The following is a 14580-nucleotide window of genomic DNA, read 5'->3' as shown; positions in this document are numbered from 1 at the left end:
TTCAAAAGTGAACCTGGGTGCTGGGGTTGTGGCTTAGCGTTAGAGCATTCGCCTAGCATGTGGGAGGCCCTGAGTTCGATCCTCAGCACCACATAAAAATAAATAAATAAAGATATTGTGTCCAACTACAACTAAAAAGTAAATATTAAAAAAAAAGTGGATGGGAGGGGAGGGGAGGGGAGGAGAAGGGGGGATAGGAAGGGCAGCAGAATAAAATAGACATTATTATTGCTGTATGTATATGGGTGACTGTATGAGCAATGTGATTCTGCAACCTGTACAATCAGAAAAATAAGAAATTATACCCCATTTGATTCAAATGTATGAATTGTCAAGATCATTGAACTGTCATGTGTAACTAATAAAAAAAAAATTAAAAGTGAACCTGAGTAATGATTGAGTACAAAGTATGTATACTGTAAGATAAACTATTAGGCAGTAACAGTATCACTTTCTTTTAATTTCATGCTTTATATAATCTGATTTTCTAGTGAGTACACAAGATTTTTATATAGAGAAATCATGTTTTATTGCTGTGTGTTCTGATGTGTTCTTTGCTTTCATTAAATAGTTAAAAACAATGTCAATGGGGCCGGAGTTTTGGCTCAGTGGTAGAGCACTTGCCTATCATGTGTGAGGCACTGAGTTTGATCCCTGGTACCATATAAAAAATAAACAAATAAAATAAAAACAAATAAAAAAACAAATAAAATAAATATCTATAAAATATGGATATGATGCTTCTCTTACAAGATTGTGTGAGAATTAAGTGAAATAATATAAATGTTATTAATACAGACAGGTAACTGGTAAAAGTTAGTTCCTTTGCCAGCTAATTTCTCCCAACCATTATTTGATTACACTGGATTGGAGTGGCATCTCATATCCCTCCTTTTTCTTTTGTGTAGGCAGAAAAAGAAGGCTCTATAGCCATGCAATCTTCAGATCCAGCACACTTTACTCCTAAAGGGACAAGTATTTTTCCAAGCAATTTGAATGCTGCAATTGGAAGTTCTGGGTTACCTGCTTCCCAGATGTTTGGGAGTGCAATAAAAGATGGAGAGAAACAGAATGAATTATTCCAACAACAAGCCCAAGCTGTAAGTGCATACTTGTTTTATCTTATATCTGATTTTTCCCCATCCTCTAAACTAAAAATATGACATTGATAGAATATGAAATAGGGATATATATTCAACTTTACTTTTTATCACTTTCTTTTTTACTCTTTGTAAAAATGGAGACCAGTGGAATAATGCTTATTTTTATATGTATTTTTCTAATTTACATTTTAGTTTATTTTTGTATGACTTAGAATCATCTAAAGAAAGGTGCTCAAGTATTAGAATTCAAAATTCATTAGAAAGAGCTTCAGGCCAAAGAACATAGATTTTCTCAATTATAATGAAATTATATTCTGCTTAAGTTACTATTACATTGTAGCATACAGACAGAAGTGATTCTTACCTTTGTTGCAAAGATATTCAGTTCTTCTATAGAGTATTTCATTTAGTACTTATCTTTGTATGTTTTTTCTTTTCTGTCTTCATCTTGTTATCATAATAAATGGATCTATGGTTGTAGGTAAAGTAATAATATAGGAGTGCCTAAACATATCCAGAATTTTTGTAAAATATGTACTTTTTATTTAATAACTCATTTTATATACCTAATTAAGAATTATGAATAGATTCATGTATTCAAATACTTGACTCCTAGACAGCTCCTTCCTTAGTGTACCTGAGCTTTTGTTCATTTGGTATGTTCTTCACCTCTACTTTGGAAGTTGTTCTTCATCTTATTAAAAAAAGTACTTTCCTGGGACTGGGGATGTGGCTCAAGTGGTAGTGTGCTTGCCTAGCATGCATGAGGCACTGGGTTCGATTCTCAGCACCCCATAAAAATAAAGATTGTGTCCACCTAAAACTAAAAAATAAATATTAAAAAAACAAAGTACTTTCCTAAGGATAGTGAGAGGAGGAGAAAAAATGTGGAAATGACTCTGAGAATAAAAGTTGTATTACTGCCTAAGTTAATGTACTTAGTCATAATCTGATTGGGCTGTTAGTATAAATAGAAAAGCTTTAGAGGTATATGAAATGTTGAAATTTTGTTTTTAAATTTCCTTTATCTAAAATGAACTTTTTGTTTGGTTTATGGTAATAATTTTCATAATCATTTTTTCTCTTTTAATATTATGAACAATTTGGCAAAAATTTATTGAGCCAGGCACTGTGTAAAATACAGGGATAGAACATTTACTCAGACACCTTCAGTCTTTGCTTTTGTGGTACTTATGGCTACGGACTTCATTTGTTTAAAGCATGGATTGAACACATTAGTCAGCATGTATTTGAATGCATTATACTTATTAAGCATTGTGGGGATACTAATGAAACGTGAAATGGAACCTTCCATGGACTTATATTTCCAGGTAGGTATACAAAGCTAATAGTCCCTAGTCTATTAAATAATATTATGGACCTATTTCCTGTATCTGGCAATTAAGTTTTACCATGGGAGTTAAGAAATATTTAAATTCTGAGGAAATAATAGGGGAAGAATTTATGAAATAAATGGATGGGGTTGTATATTTTGAATTGGTAAGCTGAATTGATAAGAGAATTTTGAAATGAGAGAAACAGTTAAAGACTTAGAATCTGCAGTGTGGTTGGTATATTTGTGAAGAAAAGAAAAAGGCTTTCTAATTGATAGTTTATAAAGAACCAGAAAATGAAGTTAGATGAGTAAGAAAAATCAGGTTATAAAAAGCACTGAGTGTTACAAAATTTTAAAAACTTTTTATGCCTTGTTTTAATTTTTTTTTCTTGGAAGAAGATGTATTTTCTAAAGAATATTTAGTGACTTAACTATTTTGGGCATGTGAACTTTTACCCATACAATTTAACAATAGATGCTTTTTAATCTTGCTTTTTTTGTTGCAGTTTTAATCCACTAGATGTCACTATGAAGCTAGGCAATAAAACTGTCAGGCTCTAAATCCCTAGTTAACTAGAACTGATTAAGCGCATGGTGAACATAATTCATTTTCTAAATGTTAGTGGACTTTCCAGTTTCCTAGTATCTTGGAACTACAGAAGCAGAATCTTGAATTGGAAGTGGCTTTTTTTTTAACTTTATTATTTATTTATTTATTATTTGTATGTGGTGCTGAGGATCGAACCCAGGGCCTTGTGCGTGCGAGGCGAGCGCTCTACTGCTGAACCACAACCCCAGCCCTGGAAGTGTTTTAAAGTTCATCTGACATATGAAATATTTAAGGACAAATTGATTTGTCTTCTGAAGTATACTTCAGAATAATATAAGAGTGAGCCAGGGAAGGAAGTTTATGGATAAATAGTATTAATACTGGGTAATATAGTCTTCTGTTTATTTCTGTTTAAAGTTTTCCATATGTTTAAAGTTATTTAAGCTTTTAATTAAATGTTAAAAAAAGATATTGGGCTGGGTGTGGTGGCACACATCTATAATCCTAGTGACTTGGGAGGCTGAGGCAGAAAGATTGCCAGTTCAGGGGCAGTCTTAGCAACTTATCAAGAGTGTGTTCAAAGAATAAAAAGGGATGGGGATATAGGTAATTGGTAAAGTGTTCCTGGGTTCATTCTTTATTATTCCCCTGCCCCCCCAAAAGATATCTGATTCAGTTTTTCTCTCTGTAAAGAGTTCTTTTATATCATCGTGTGTGTGTGTATTTATATATATCAATGATATATATCAGTGGTATATATCAATCTAATTTCTGCTAAAACACTTCTATTGGATATCCTACTACTTTTTCAGAATGTTCACTTCATTTTTAGAAGACTTGGAATTATTATAGCTGTTTTTTCAATATAATGGTCAAAAATTTCTTATCACTTTTTTTAAATAAAAAAAAATTTTTTTAGTTGTTGATGGACCTGTATTTTATTTATTTATATGTGGTGCTAAGAATTGAACCCAGTGCCTCATATATGCTAAGGCAAGCACTCTGCCACTGAGCTACAACCTCAGCCCTTTGTATCACTTTTATTTGTTGGCCTTAGTTTTGCCCTCTCAAATAATAAAAAATAAAATACTTTCTAAAAGGACTTCAAGTATTTAATTATAGTTATCATTTTTATTCTTTTGGATTTCTACATTCTTAAAGCCTTTTGATTTTTTTTTTCTAAATGCTGCTTAGTTTTCTAGTGTTCTTTTCAAATATGGCCCCCAAATCTGAACATAGTCTTATTATTTCAGATGTGGTTTGGCCAGAATCTCTTAATACTTAGTATTACCTACTTATTCAAAGATCAGATACAATTAGGCCCCTAAAATTAGGAGCTAGAGTCATAGAACTGGAAGAAATTTCAGCTCATCACATAAAATAGAACCAGCCATTTCTTTTGTTAGAACTGATATCTATCCTTAGGAATTGAGTTTCTATGGTGTCCCTTGATTACTTCATTTTGGTGGGAAAGTGAAGAATAACTTACCAGTTTCATTCTTACTATATAATATTTTTTAAATTTATAGACTATTAAGTTCACCACTGTTTCTTTCCTTGTAAGGTTAACTCAGCTTTTTATTTGTTTCTCACTGAACCTTTTATGCTCTTGTTTTTATTTTTATTCTCTCATTACAGTGCTAGTTTTCCAACTTTTTAAAAATACCTTGGGAAAATTATTTTCTGTGAAGTTAAAGTTTAAATGACATGAAACAACCAACTAAATTTTCCTCTCTTCTACTATTGAAAAAATTAGTTTTTCAATTACACTCTTTTGGCTGCAAGAATTTAGGCTAACCAAGCAAGGGTAAGTTTATTTTAAGCACCAGGGGTTAATAAAATCAGAATCCAAATCTTATACCTACCCCTAGTCCTTTCAAGAGTGTATAACTTGAAAGTTTTTCTGGATCTAAGGTAGTTCCAATGGCCCCAAGAGTGTGGGATCTTTGAGCTTCACACTAGTATTTAATTGTTAACTTGAATCAGTTGATCCTATCCTTCCTTCTTTTTTCAGTATTGAGGGTTTTTCCCAGGACATGGGGTTTCCAGGGCTAAAATTGGAACAGTTCCAGGCAAACCAGGATAGGCAAACCTAGGTCATCTTATTTCTACACTTGTGCTTCTCTTATTAACTTATTTTTCTTCTATTAACTGATGTTCACTTATTACAGCTTTGTAATTTTGGCACACTTGAGGCTACTTTCATGTCTTTTCTCCAGTATAGGATTTAGGGCCTTTTAGGCTCAGGACCTATCTCTGATTTTTCTCAGAATATTTGCTAGTTCATTATCTCTGATAAGGTATCTTTATTGTCCAGTTTGCCTTTTTTGCATTAGATCTAGGTTACTGGCCATCCTGTAGATTGTTAGTGACAATTACAAAAGAAAGCTAATGCAACTGATGCATTGCATGGGGGTTTATGGACTATAATAAAGGGCTTTTGTAAGTTTTAACTCTAGTATTTTTGACCACTGTAAAAAAAAAAAAATTGTTTTTTATTTTTTTTTTTAACAGGGATTGAACTCAGGGGCACTCAATCACTGAGCCACATCCCTAGCCTGATTTTTATATTTTTTATTTAGAGACAGGGTCTCACTGAGTTGCTTAGCACCTTGCTTTTTTTTTTTTTTCCTGAGGCTGGCTTTGAACTTAATCCTTTTGCCTCAGCCTCCCAAGATGCTGGGATTATAGGCATGCACCACTGTGCCAGCACTGAAAAGTCTGAACATTTAAAAATCAGTATGATATAATTTGCAAAAAAGCTACATTGTACTTGAATAGAATTCAATTTTGGGTAGATCTTAGCTGTGCTTTATTCCCATGACCTGTGTAGTATTATTGTTTCGTTTATGTAGTTACATAAATTCCACCTTTCTAAATCTTATTTGGCTAAAAAAATGCATGAACATTAAAAAGAACTGAAAGAATAAGAACAATGAAAAGAGTCATAGTAGATTATCTGTCAAATTTTATCTTATGTACTTGCCTGATATTTTAAATTTTAACATAAAATTTTATTTGCTTTAGATTTTAAGATTTAAATCTTGAAATTTGCTTATATAGTAAAATTTTTGTTTATCAGATAAAAGTCCCTTTGCTCATTGTTGAAATTATGTTTCTGTGAGTGGTTCAGACCTTTTGTTGTAAATGTATAAAACATTGCCTCAAGACCTGTATTTATTTGCTAACATCACTGATGTTGTTGCTAATCTAATCAGAAAAATCTAGGGACATGTTGCCAAAGGCTGTCTGTCCTTCTATTAGGGTTTGTGGGGGTGACAGTTTTCCTTAGAAGGTACTATGATTAATTATCTAATATATCTGGGATATTGTCTTTAAGGGTCAGTATGAGCCAAGTTTTGTTGGCAATGATTCTTCCTACTGGATGGAAGAAAATACAGGAGTGTGTTCTCTAGAATATTCCTGAGGTCTGAAATAATTGCATTTATATATGCATTATGAAAACCCAAAATGATTCTACATGCTTATGTTGTTCATGGAGAGGTAGCTTTTTGTGGGAAATTGTAAAGGAATCTTTTTTTAAATTTTATGTTTTGTTAAAATTATATATGCATATAGTTTAAGCAAGTAAAAGAAGTAGATATGTACAATGTTTACAGTTTAAAAACAAATGTCTTGGGGCTGGGGATGTGGCTCAAGTGGTATCGCGCTCGTCTGGCATGCGTGCGGCCCAGGTTCGATCCTCAGCACCACATACAAACAACGATGTTGTGTCCGCCGAGAACTAAAAAATAAATATTAAAAATTCTCTCTCTCTCTCTCTCCCTCTATCACTCTCTCTTTAAAAATAAATAAATAAATAAATAAATAAATAAATAAAAACAAATGTCTTTCACATTTTATCATTCCCTCCTCAAAAGGGAATGTTGTTGTTGTCGTATCATTTGGTATTAACTTTGATATTTCTAAGTAAGATGCTTGTGGTGTTCTTTCTTGATTTTTAAAAACAGTTCAGGCATTTTTATTGGTGTCTCTGAAACACGAGGATTTGGCTCTTTCTGTCCCCTCTTGTTATTACACATATACCTTTTCCACCTTCACCCTCTCTTTATAGTTATGTAGTAATTTTGCTTAGATTGATATTCCACATTTGCATTGTTATGACTATGTAAACAGTACAGTTGAGCTAGGTAGTAAACTGTGATTACTTTTCCTTCTGTATATGGCTTTTTGTTTTATTTGGAGTTATATTGATTTTTGATTTGCTAGATTTTCTACGCAGTTTTGAGTGACTTATCTCTATAAGGGAATCTTTAAATTTTGGTCAGATTTAGTGCTAATCTTTGTTAAACCATTAAATTCCACTGTCACAGATGTGGGATACCTATAAAAACTTAAATTGAGCAACAAATATATCACTTATGGTAACTTTTGAAATAAAAATTATGAATTTAGAGTTCTATTATTTTGAGAAAAGTAATAAGTGAATGACTACCACATTTGAAAAATAGGTATATGAAATATATTTATGTGTATATACACACACACATCAATATAAGCTCTAGATATGGATTTCCAGTCTATTTTTTAAAATATATTTTTTAGTTGTAGTTGGACACAATACCTTTATTTATTTACTTATTTTTATGTGATGTTGAAGATGGAACCTAGGGCCTCACACATGCTATGTGAATGCTCTACCACTGAGCTACAACCCCAGCCCCTTCCAGTCTATTTTAATGTACTTGTGTCAGATTCATTGGAATAGTTGCAAAACTGAAAACTTGTGACTTAGTGGGTTAATAACAATGGCTATAAGAGAATGAATAGTGTGTCTGAGGTTCTAGTATTAAAAAGACTTAATTAAATTTTATTTTTTGAATGTTCATATACCCATAGCATGTGCCCATAATACACATGTATTTTTAAACATACACTTATAAATATATGTTGCATGAATTAATATATAAACCACACAAACACTTAAGCATGTAATGATTAGCATCTTGCAGTGAGAGAGGTATACTTATTTTCTTGTTCATTTTATTTAGCACATAATTTTGCATAATTTTATAGTAATATCTCTTTATTGTTTCATTATAATTTTACATAATGGTGAGATTCATTGTGACATTCATACATGCACATAATTTGTTCCATTTCATTTTCTAATACTTCCCCTTTCCTTTTCCTCCTCTCTCCTCTGGTCCCCTTTGTGTACTCTACTGGTCTCACTTCTATTTGTTTATTTTTTAAAATTGATACATTATCATTATAAATAAAGGTATGATTCATTATGATATATTCACATATATACATAGCATAATTTGGTCAATTTATTTCCCCAGTACCTTCTCTTTTCTTCCTTTCTTCTCTCCTCCCTCAATCCCCTTCCTTTACTCTACTAGTCTCCCATCTATTTTTGAGAGATCCCTTTTTTAATTTCTTTTTTCTTTTAATTTCTTTTTTTCAAAATTTTGACCCTAAACTTTGAATCTGACTTATTTCACTGAGCATGATGTTCTCCAACTTTATCCAAATTCTGGAAATTGATATAATATATTCTTTATGGCTGAGCAGAACTCCATGGTGTATTGTACCACATTTTCTTTATCCATTCATTTATTGATGGACACTTTTGGTTCTGTAACTTGGCTATTGTAAATTGCATTGCTACAAACATGTATCACTATAGTATACTGATTTTAGTTCTTTTGGACAAATGCCAAGGAGTGGAATAGCTTTTTATTAATTCTTATTAATATTAATTTTGATTCTTGCTATATTAGTTACATTTCTGGTAGCTTCTGTAATAAAATCACCACAAATGTAATGGCTTAAAATGATGGAAATGCATTTTCCTACAGTTCTGGAGGCCAGAAGTTGAAAATCAGTTTCAGTGACCCAAAGTCAAGGCATCAATAGGGCCATGCTCCCTCTATAGGCTTTAGGGGAAAATTTGTTTCTTTTGTCTTTTCCACCTTTAATTCTGCTGGCATTCCTTTACTTGTGGCCACATCATATCAGTGTTTGCCTGAATCTTTGTATTGCTTTCTCTGATGTAGATTGAATATCCCTCTACTACTCTCTTATAAGGACACTTGGGATGGCATTTAATGCATATCTGGATAAATGAGGATCATCTAAAGATCTTTTACTTAACCACAACTACAAAGGCCCTTTTCCTCTACAAAGTAACATATATAGGTTCCGGGGATTGAGATTTGAGACCTGATTTCTTTGGCTGGCCATTGTTCATCCTTCTGTAGTTCTCATAGTAGTCATTGGAAAGACCTTTACAAGACTGAGGTTCGGTGAAGAATTATGGTGGAAAAAGAAATAGAAAAAGCATAAAGTATATTTTTATTGCCTGGCCAGTTGAAATATCCTACTTAAGGAATTGTAATCAATCTGAATCTAATGGAGAGTAGGACTTTGATAGGAAATAAAGATTCTGAAGCCCTATTTTAAATTTATTACATTGGAACTTTTGAATCCTGTTTACAAAATGTGGGACAATAAAACCTACCATACGTGGTGGAGAAAGAAGCAGGCAATTCATGGCTTTGTATTTTTTTTTAATATTTATTTTTTAGGTATGGTTGGACACATACTTTTATTCAGTTTATTTCTATGTGGTACTGAGGATCGAACCCAAGGCCTTGCACATGCTAGGCGAGTGCTCTATTGCTGAGCTACAATCCCAGACCCTGTATTTTTTTTTTTAATAACTTCAGCTGCATGTATGTCTCTTTTTGCATTGTGAATAACTCTGTCTTAACCCCTTTAGTCATTCGGCAGCTAACCTAATTTAGAAGTCCTGCCCTTGGTAAAATAAGGAGTAATGTTTCAAGATGATTTCTCTGGTTAGCAGTATGGATTTCTAGAAGCAAGGACTAAGCAGAGATGATATAATTGTTAGAAAAACTGGGCTAGTAATGAGAGTTTTTCCTTCTTAGCTCACTTTTAGTTAAAAATCATTAAGTATTTGTTACTGACATCTGTTAAGTCTTAGCCATAATTTCCCCTCAAGGGAGTATAGATAGCATTGATCTTTCAATGAATGGCTTACAAATGGTCCTGACTTTGCCAAAATGTTCCTAAGAATATGTAGGTTTGCTTGTTCACCATGAGTTGCAGCGCTCATCCTAAAAAATGGTACGTGGTTCATTTGTTTCTTTTCCCTAATGGGGCATACCTTGCAGATTTGAGAGAGGTAAATAGGCTGTGCTCCTCTGAAAAAGATATCAAAATAGGTATATACTGAAATTACTAGTTAGAGACAAGGAATGAAAATAAAGTCAATGTATTTAATATTAATAGTCATTTATCAGAGATTATTTAGTGCAGTTGAAACAAATTGATTCTTTTGAGATGTGTTCTAAGTTAATTTTGGAAGGGATCTTTAAGGAAAGGAGATCTGAGAAAATACTTGAACTTGGTCTTCAAATGTTGGGTGTTCAGAAGGGATTTGTATCAATAGGAAACAACCAAGAGTCTTAGGGCAACTAGGAATAGAGTCTTCTAGCAAGGAATGATGAAAGCAATTAGGCATGCAAAGACCAGTTGAAGAAATAACTCCTTATTGAAAAGATGGAATAGAAGGGAGTTAAGAATGTGTTTGTGCAACAATTTCTAAGTATATTGATTCAGACATTTAAGTTCTGATTTTGGCATTCACACTTAATATAATGTATATATTGATTAAAAAATTATGTGAATCACAGCCCCTACATTACAAAGTTCAGTCTTTTAGAATAATGATAATAATATCATAAAATACTATATAGATCAAAATTTCCTTTTTAAGTAATCCTCTTATATTAGGTCCGTATTTTTAATAATGGGTACCTGTTTTCCTTTTGGAACACTTAGTGTATTTGGTATTAAGACTTTAACTTGTTTTTGTTTTCTTTTTTCCTCCATTCCCTGGCAGCTTAGTCAAACCATGAAACAAGTACGTCACCGGCTGGCATCCCATAAAACTGTGAGTAAAAAAAAGTCATCAGTGTTTCCAGATGGTATGAGGAAAAGCTTTTCTACCCAACAGGTAAATTAATTTTTATTATGTGGTTTTTAAAAATACAAATAAAAAATTTACTTATATCTCAGCATAGCTTAGAACTGTAAAATATTGGAAATAATCTGAAATATCCCACAGTAGGGAATGCTTGAGTAAATTGTGATGCATCCATATGCAGCCATTCTAAAAGATAATTATGTTTTCAAAGAATATCTGAAGACAAGAGAAAACGTGAGGTAAAGTTAAGTGAAAGAAGTAGGATACAAAATTTTGCATTGTGAATAACTCTGTCTTGACCCCTTTAGTAACTCTGCAGCTAACCTAATTTAGATTGATTACAATATGATCTCAATATAAAAATGTATGTATTTGTTCAACAAATGTTTATGGAATGTCTATAATTGGTAGATATGGTTCTAAAAACAGGACTTACAGTGGTAAAATAAAGACAATAAGCCTTCAAGGAGTTTCTGTTCTGGTAGGGAAGTATATAATAAACAAATAATTATAGAATATAATTTCAAATAAAAACTGCTATAAAGAAAAGTAAAGCAAAATAAAAAGAAATGGCAGAGAATGCTTTGTGCTTAAATGAACCCCTATATAAAAATGGCTTGAGAGGCTAATGTTGATTATTTCTGGACAGTATTATTACAGGCGATTTTTCTGTTTTCCTTATTTTAAAAATTTCCTATTGTGTGTGTATTACTATTATTTTCTTAAAAAGAAAATTGTTTCTTAACATAGTTAGAGTGAAAAATTGGAGTCTAAATGTGGAACTAGACCTAAAAGGATATTTAAGGCTATAGTTGTAAAATGACTTTTTTTGGTGTCTACTTATTTTAGAGTTCACAAATTTGGATGCTCAGTTTGTGTATCTTCCTGTGTTTGCTTAAATTTGGCATTAATTTCAAGTTTTGTTGGTCAGCATGTAAAATAGCCCCATTAGTCTTTTTTTTTTTTCTTTATTATTTTTTTTGCCACCATCAACTGTCTCTTATTTAGGTCTTTCCCAGTTTTATTTTCTTATGATATATTGTTTTACATTTTCATGGATCATATACATTCATGTGTTAATGACAGGGATACTTTCAGAGAAATATGTCCTTAGTTGATTTCACTTTGTGAAAATCATAGTGTATTTACACAAACTAAAGAGGGTTATAAAATCCTTACGTGACAGTCTTAAGGGACCACCATCAAATATGTTGTTCATTGTTGATAAATGTCATTGTGTAGCACATGTTTTATTTTTATGTTTTTCCCTTAAATATCTCAACAAACCATTAAAACATTTGCCTTTATATGTTTGCAACTTTATATGGTTGAATACTAAACTATAAATGTCTCCCTCTTCAGTAATAATTTTAAAATTTATAAACTAACTTTAAAAAACAAAAGGTAGATATATCTAAATATGAAAATCCATCCTACATGTAGTCAGTTTGGTTGACTTTTTCTAGCATTGTCTTGTTGTGACTTTTTGAAATACAGTTTCTTTTGTACCTCAGTTATTCTTAGAAGCTTGGGGTTTTTTTTGACAATTTTCATACCTATTATGGGGTATTATAAAATTGATTCCAGTAAACTGTTGAAAAGTGGTGCTTGGACACTTTCTAATAAACCAGAGAAGAAAGGGTTATCAGGTCCTAGAGAGTGATATTTTATATTGTCTGGAATATGATCAGATCTTATGAAGTTAGTATTTTTCCAGGAAGAATGCTGTTCATAGATCTGACTGAAATAGTTATAAGGGAGGATTAATTCTGAGATAAGATCCTTGTATAAACCAGGTTAACACGTCAGAGGTGCCATTTAAGTGTAATTCATTATTGTTATGATGATGATAATGAATTCAAGCTGGCCATTTGCTTCCAGTGAATGCATTTGGGGGACAAGAGGTAAAATAGCAAAACAGAATCTTCTGTATAATTGGGAAAGATCTAAAATTCAGAGAAATATTCTGATCACTTATATCAAGTCTTTACCTCAAATCTGAACAGTTTTCTACTCTCTCAGCTGCATGAAGTGGGAATCTGCCCGTCGGAAAAAACAATCTGTAATCCAATTGAGCTCTGCTTTCATTTCTTTATTAGTTTTTAGCAATTAGACTCTTTCTGGTTGTAATTGTTCAAGGTGCAAAGATCCATGTAGGACTTGATTGACTTCTGTCAGGTTTCCAGGACTGAATTCATGAGTGTTTTGAAATTGTTAGTGGTTAGGATGGTGGAAAGTTGTCATTTATGAAGTTTTTATGTTCCCCTACCAGTCATTTCATCTGTGATTTGTTTGTATATTTGAAATTGAAATAACTATTTTTTTTTCTTAATTCTATATAGGATTATTTGAATTTACTCAAGATCATTCCAAATCTTTCACAAAAACTTACTTAGTATTGTGAGGATGTTGCCTTCCCTAGACCATTTATATTTGTATTGATTCTCACCCACCAACTCCCAAGGAGTACTTTGTAGGAAACCAGCATCCATCATGATAAATATGGAAACAAGAGAAAAGTACCCTCTTAAGATCCATCAAAGTTTTTTTTTAACTACTGTATATTACTAGAACTTTATGGAAAATCAGATAGGGAGATGAGGTACAAACCCTTATTGCCCATTTGACCTTCTGTTGAGAAAAATGTCTATTCAAATGCATTGCCTATATTTAAATTGGGTTGTCTTTTTATTGTCAAGCTTTATGTGTTCATTATATATTCTGGATATAAATCCCTTTTTAGAGAGTGGTCTTATGTATATTTCTCCTATTCTGTAGGTTGACATTTCATTTTATTAATGGTGTCATTTGCAGCATAAAATTTTTAATTTTGGTGTAGTGCAATTTATTGGGAAGAATGAAATCCCCAACTTCTTAATATATTTTTCAAGAATATTTTGTTATTATGGATCTCTTGCATTTCCACATGAATTTTTTCTTGTTAATTTCTATAAAAGAAAAAAAGTATTTTGGTAAAAATTTTTGGCTCTCTAGAACAATTTGGGAAATCTGTCCTTTTTTTTTTTTTTTTTTAATTTGAGATGGGGTCTTACTCTGTTACCTTGCTGGTTTCAAACTCCTTGGGTGACTCCTCAGCCTTCCCAGTACAGGGACTAAAAGTGTGCATTACTACACTCTGCCATCATAACAATATTTTCTTCTGATCCATGAATGTGAGATGTCTTTTCACATATTTGGATCTTTTTTTTTTTCCAACAATGTTTTATAGTTTCTGTGTACATTTATCGCAATCATTTAATACTGTTTGAATATGCTGTCTTCAAGCCTAGGATTTCATTGCAGTCACATTTTTTCTATCTGTAATAGCTACATTTGGTATTATTTTTTATTTGTTTTGTTTCCTTTTAGGAATCTGACAGTGAGGAAGTATTATCTATTATAACAAATGAGAAAGGGAGAGACGATTTATTTTGGGAAGACAAGCAGAGTCTCTTTTCTGAAGACAATGATAAGCCTTTTAGCAGAGTTCAGGTAAAGCAATAAGAGTAAGTGAAATAATTGTGATTTGGAATAGGGATTGCCAGTATTGTTATACTGGTTTGGAATTGTAGAGTTAGATTCTTTCAAGTTGGGCAGACTGTGACTTCAC

General features: G+C 32.1%; 1 protein-coding gene across 3 annotated transcripts in view; it reads left to right on the top strand.

Moving 5' to 3' along the window:
- CCDC15 (coiled-coil domain containing 15) overlaps positions 1–14580 on the top strand; it is an 88397-nt gene that overhangs the window by 6060 nt on the left and 67757 nt on the right. For all 3 annotated transcript variants that reach the window (XR_014020366.1, XR_014020367.1, XM_081278794.1), the window contains exons 4-6: positions 909–1100; positions 10887–11000; positions 14340–14462. Coding sequence is in view for 1 of the 3 variants with exons in the window: in XM_081278794.1 (XP_081134920.1) it covers positions 909–1100; positions 10887–11000; positions 14340–14462 (429 nt within the window). In the remaining 2 variants the exon portion in view is untranslated. The remainder of the gene's footprint in view (positions 1–908; positions 1101–10886; positions 11001–14339; positions 14463–14580) is intronic.

Source organism: Spermophilus citellus (genome assembly GCF_964194105.1).
Source record: "Spermophilus citellus genome assembly, chromosome: 2".
In the NCBI taxonomy this organism is placed as follows: Eukaryota; Metazoa; Chordata; class Mammalia; order Rodentia; family Sciuridae; genus Spermophilus; species Spermophilus citellus.
This window is presented reverse-complemented; position numbering and strand designations above follow the sequence as displayed.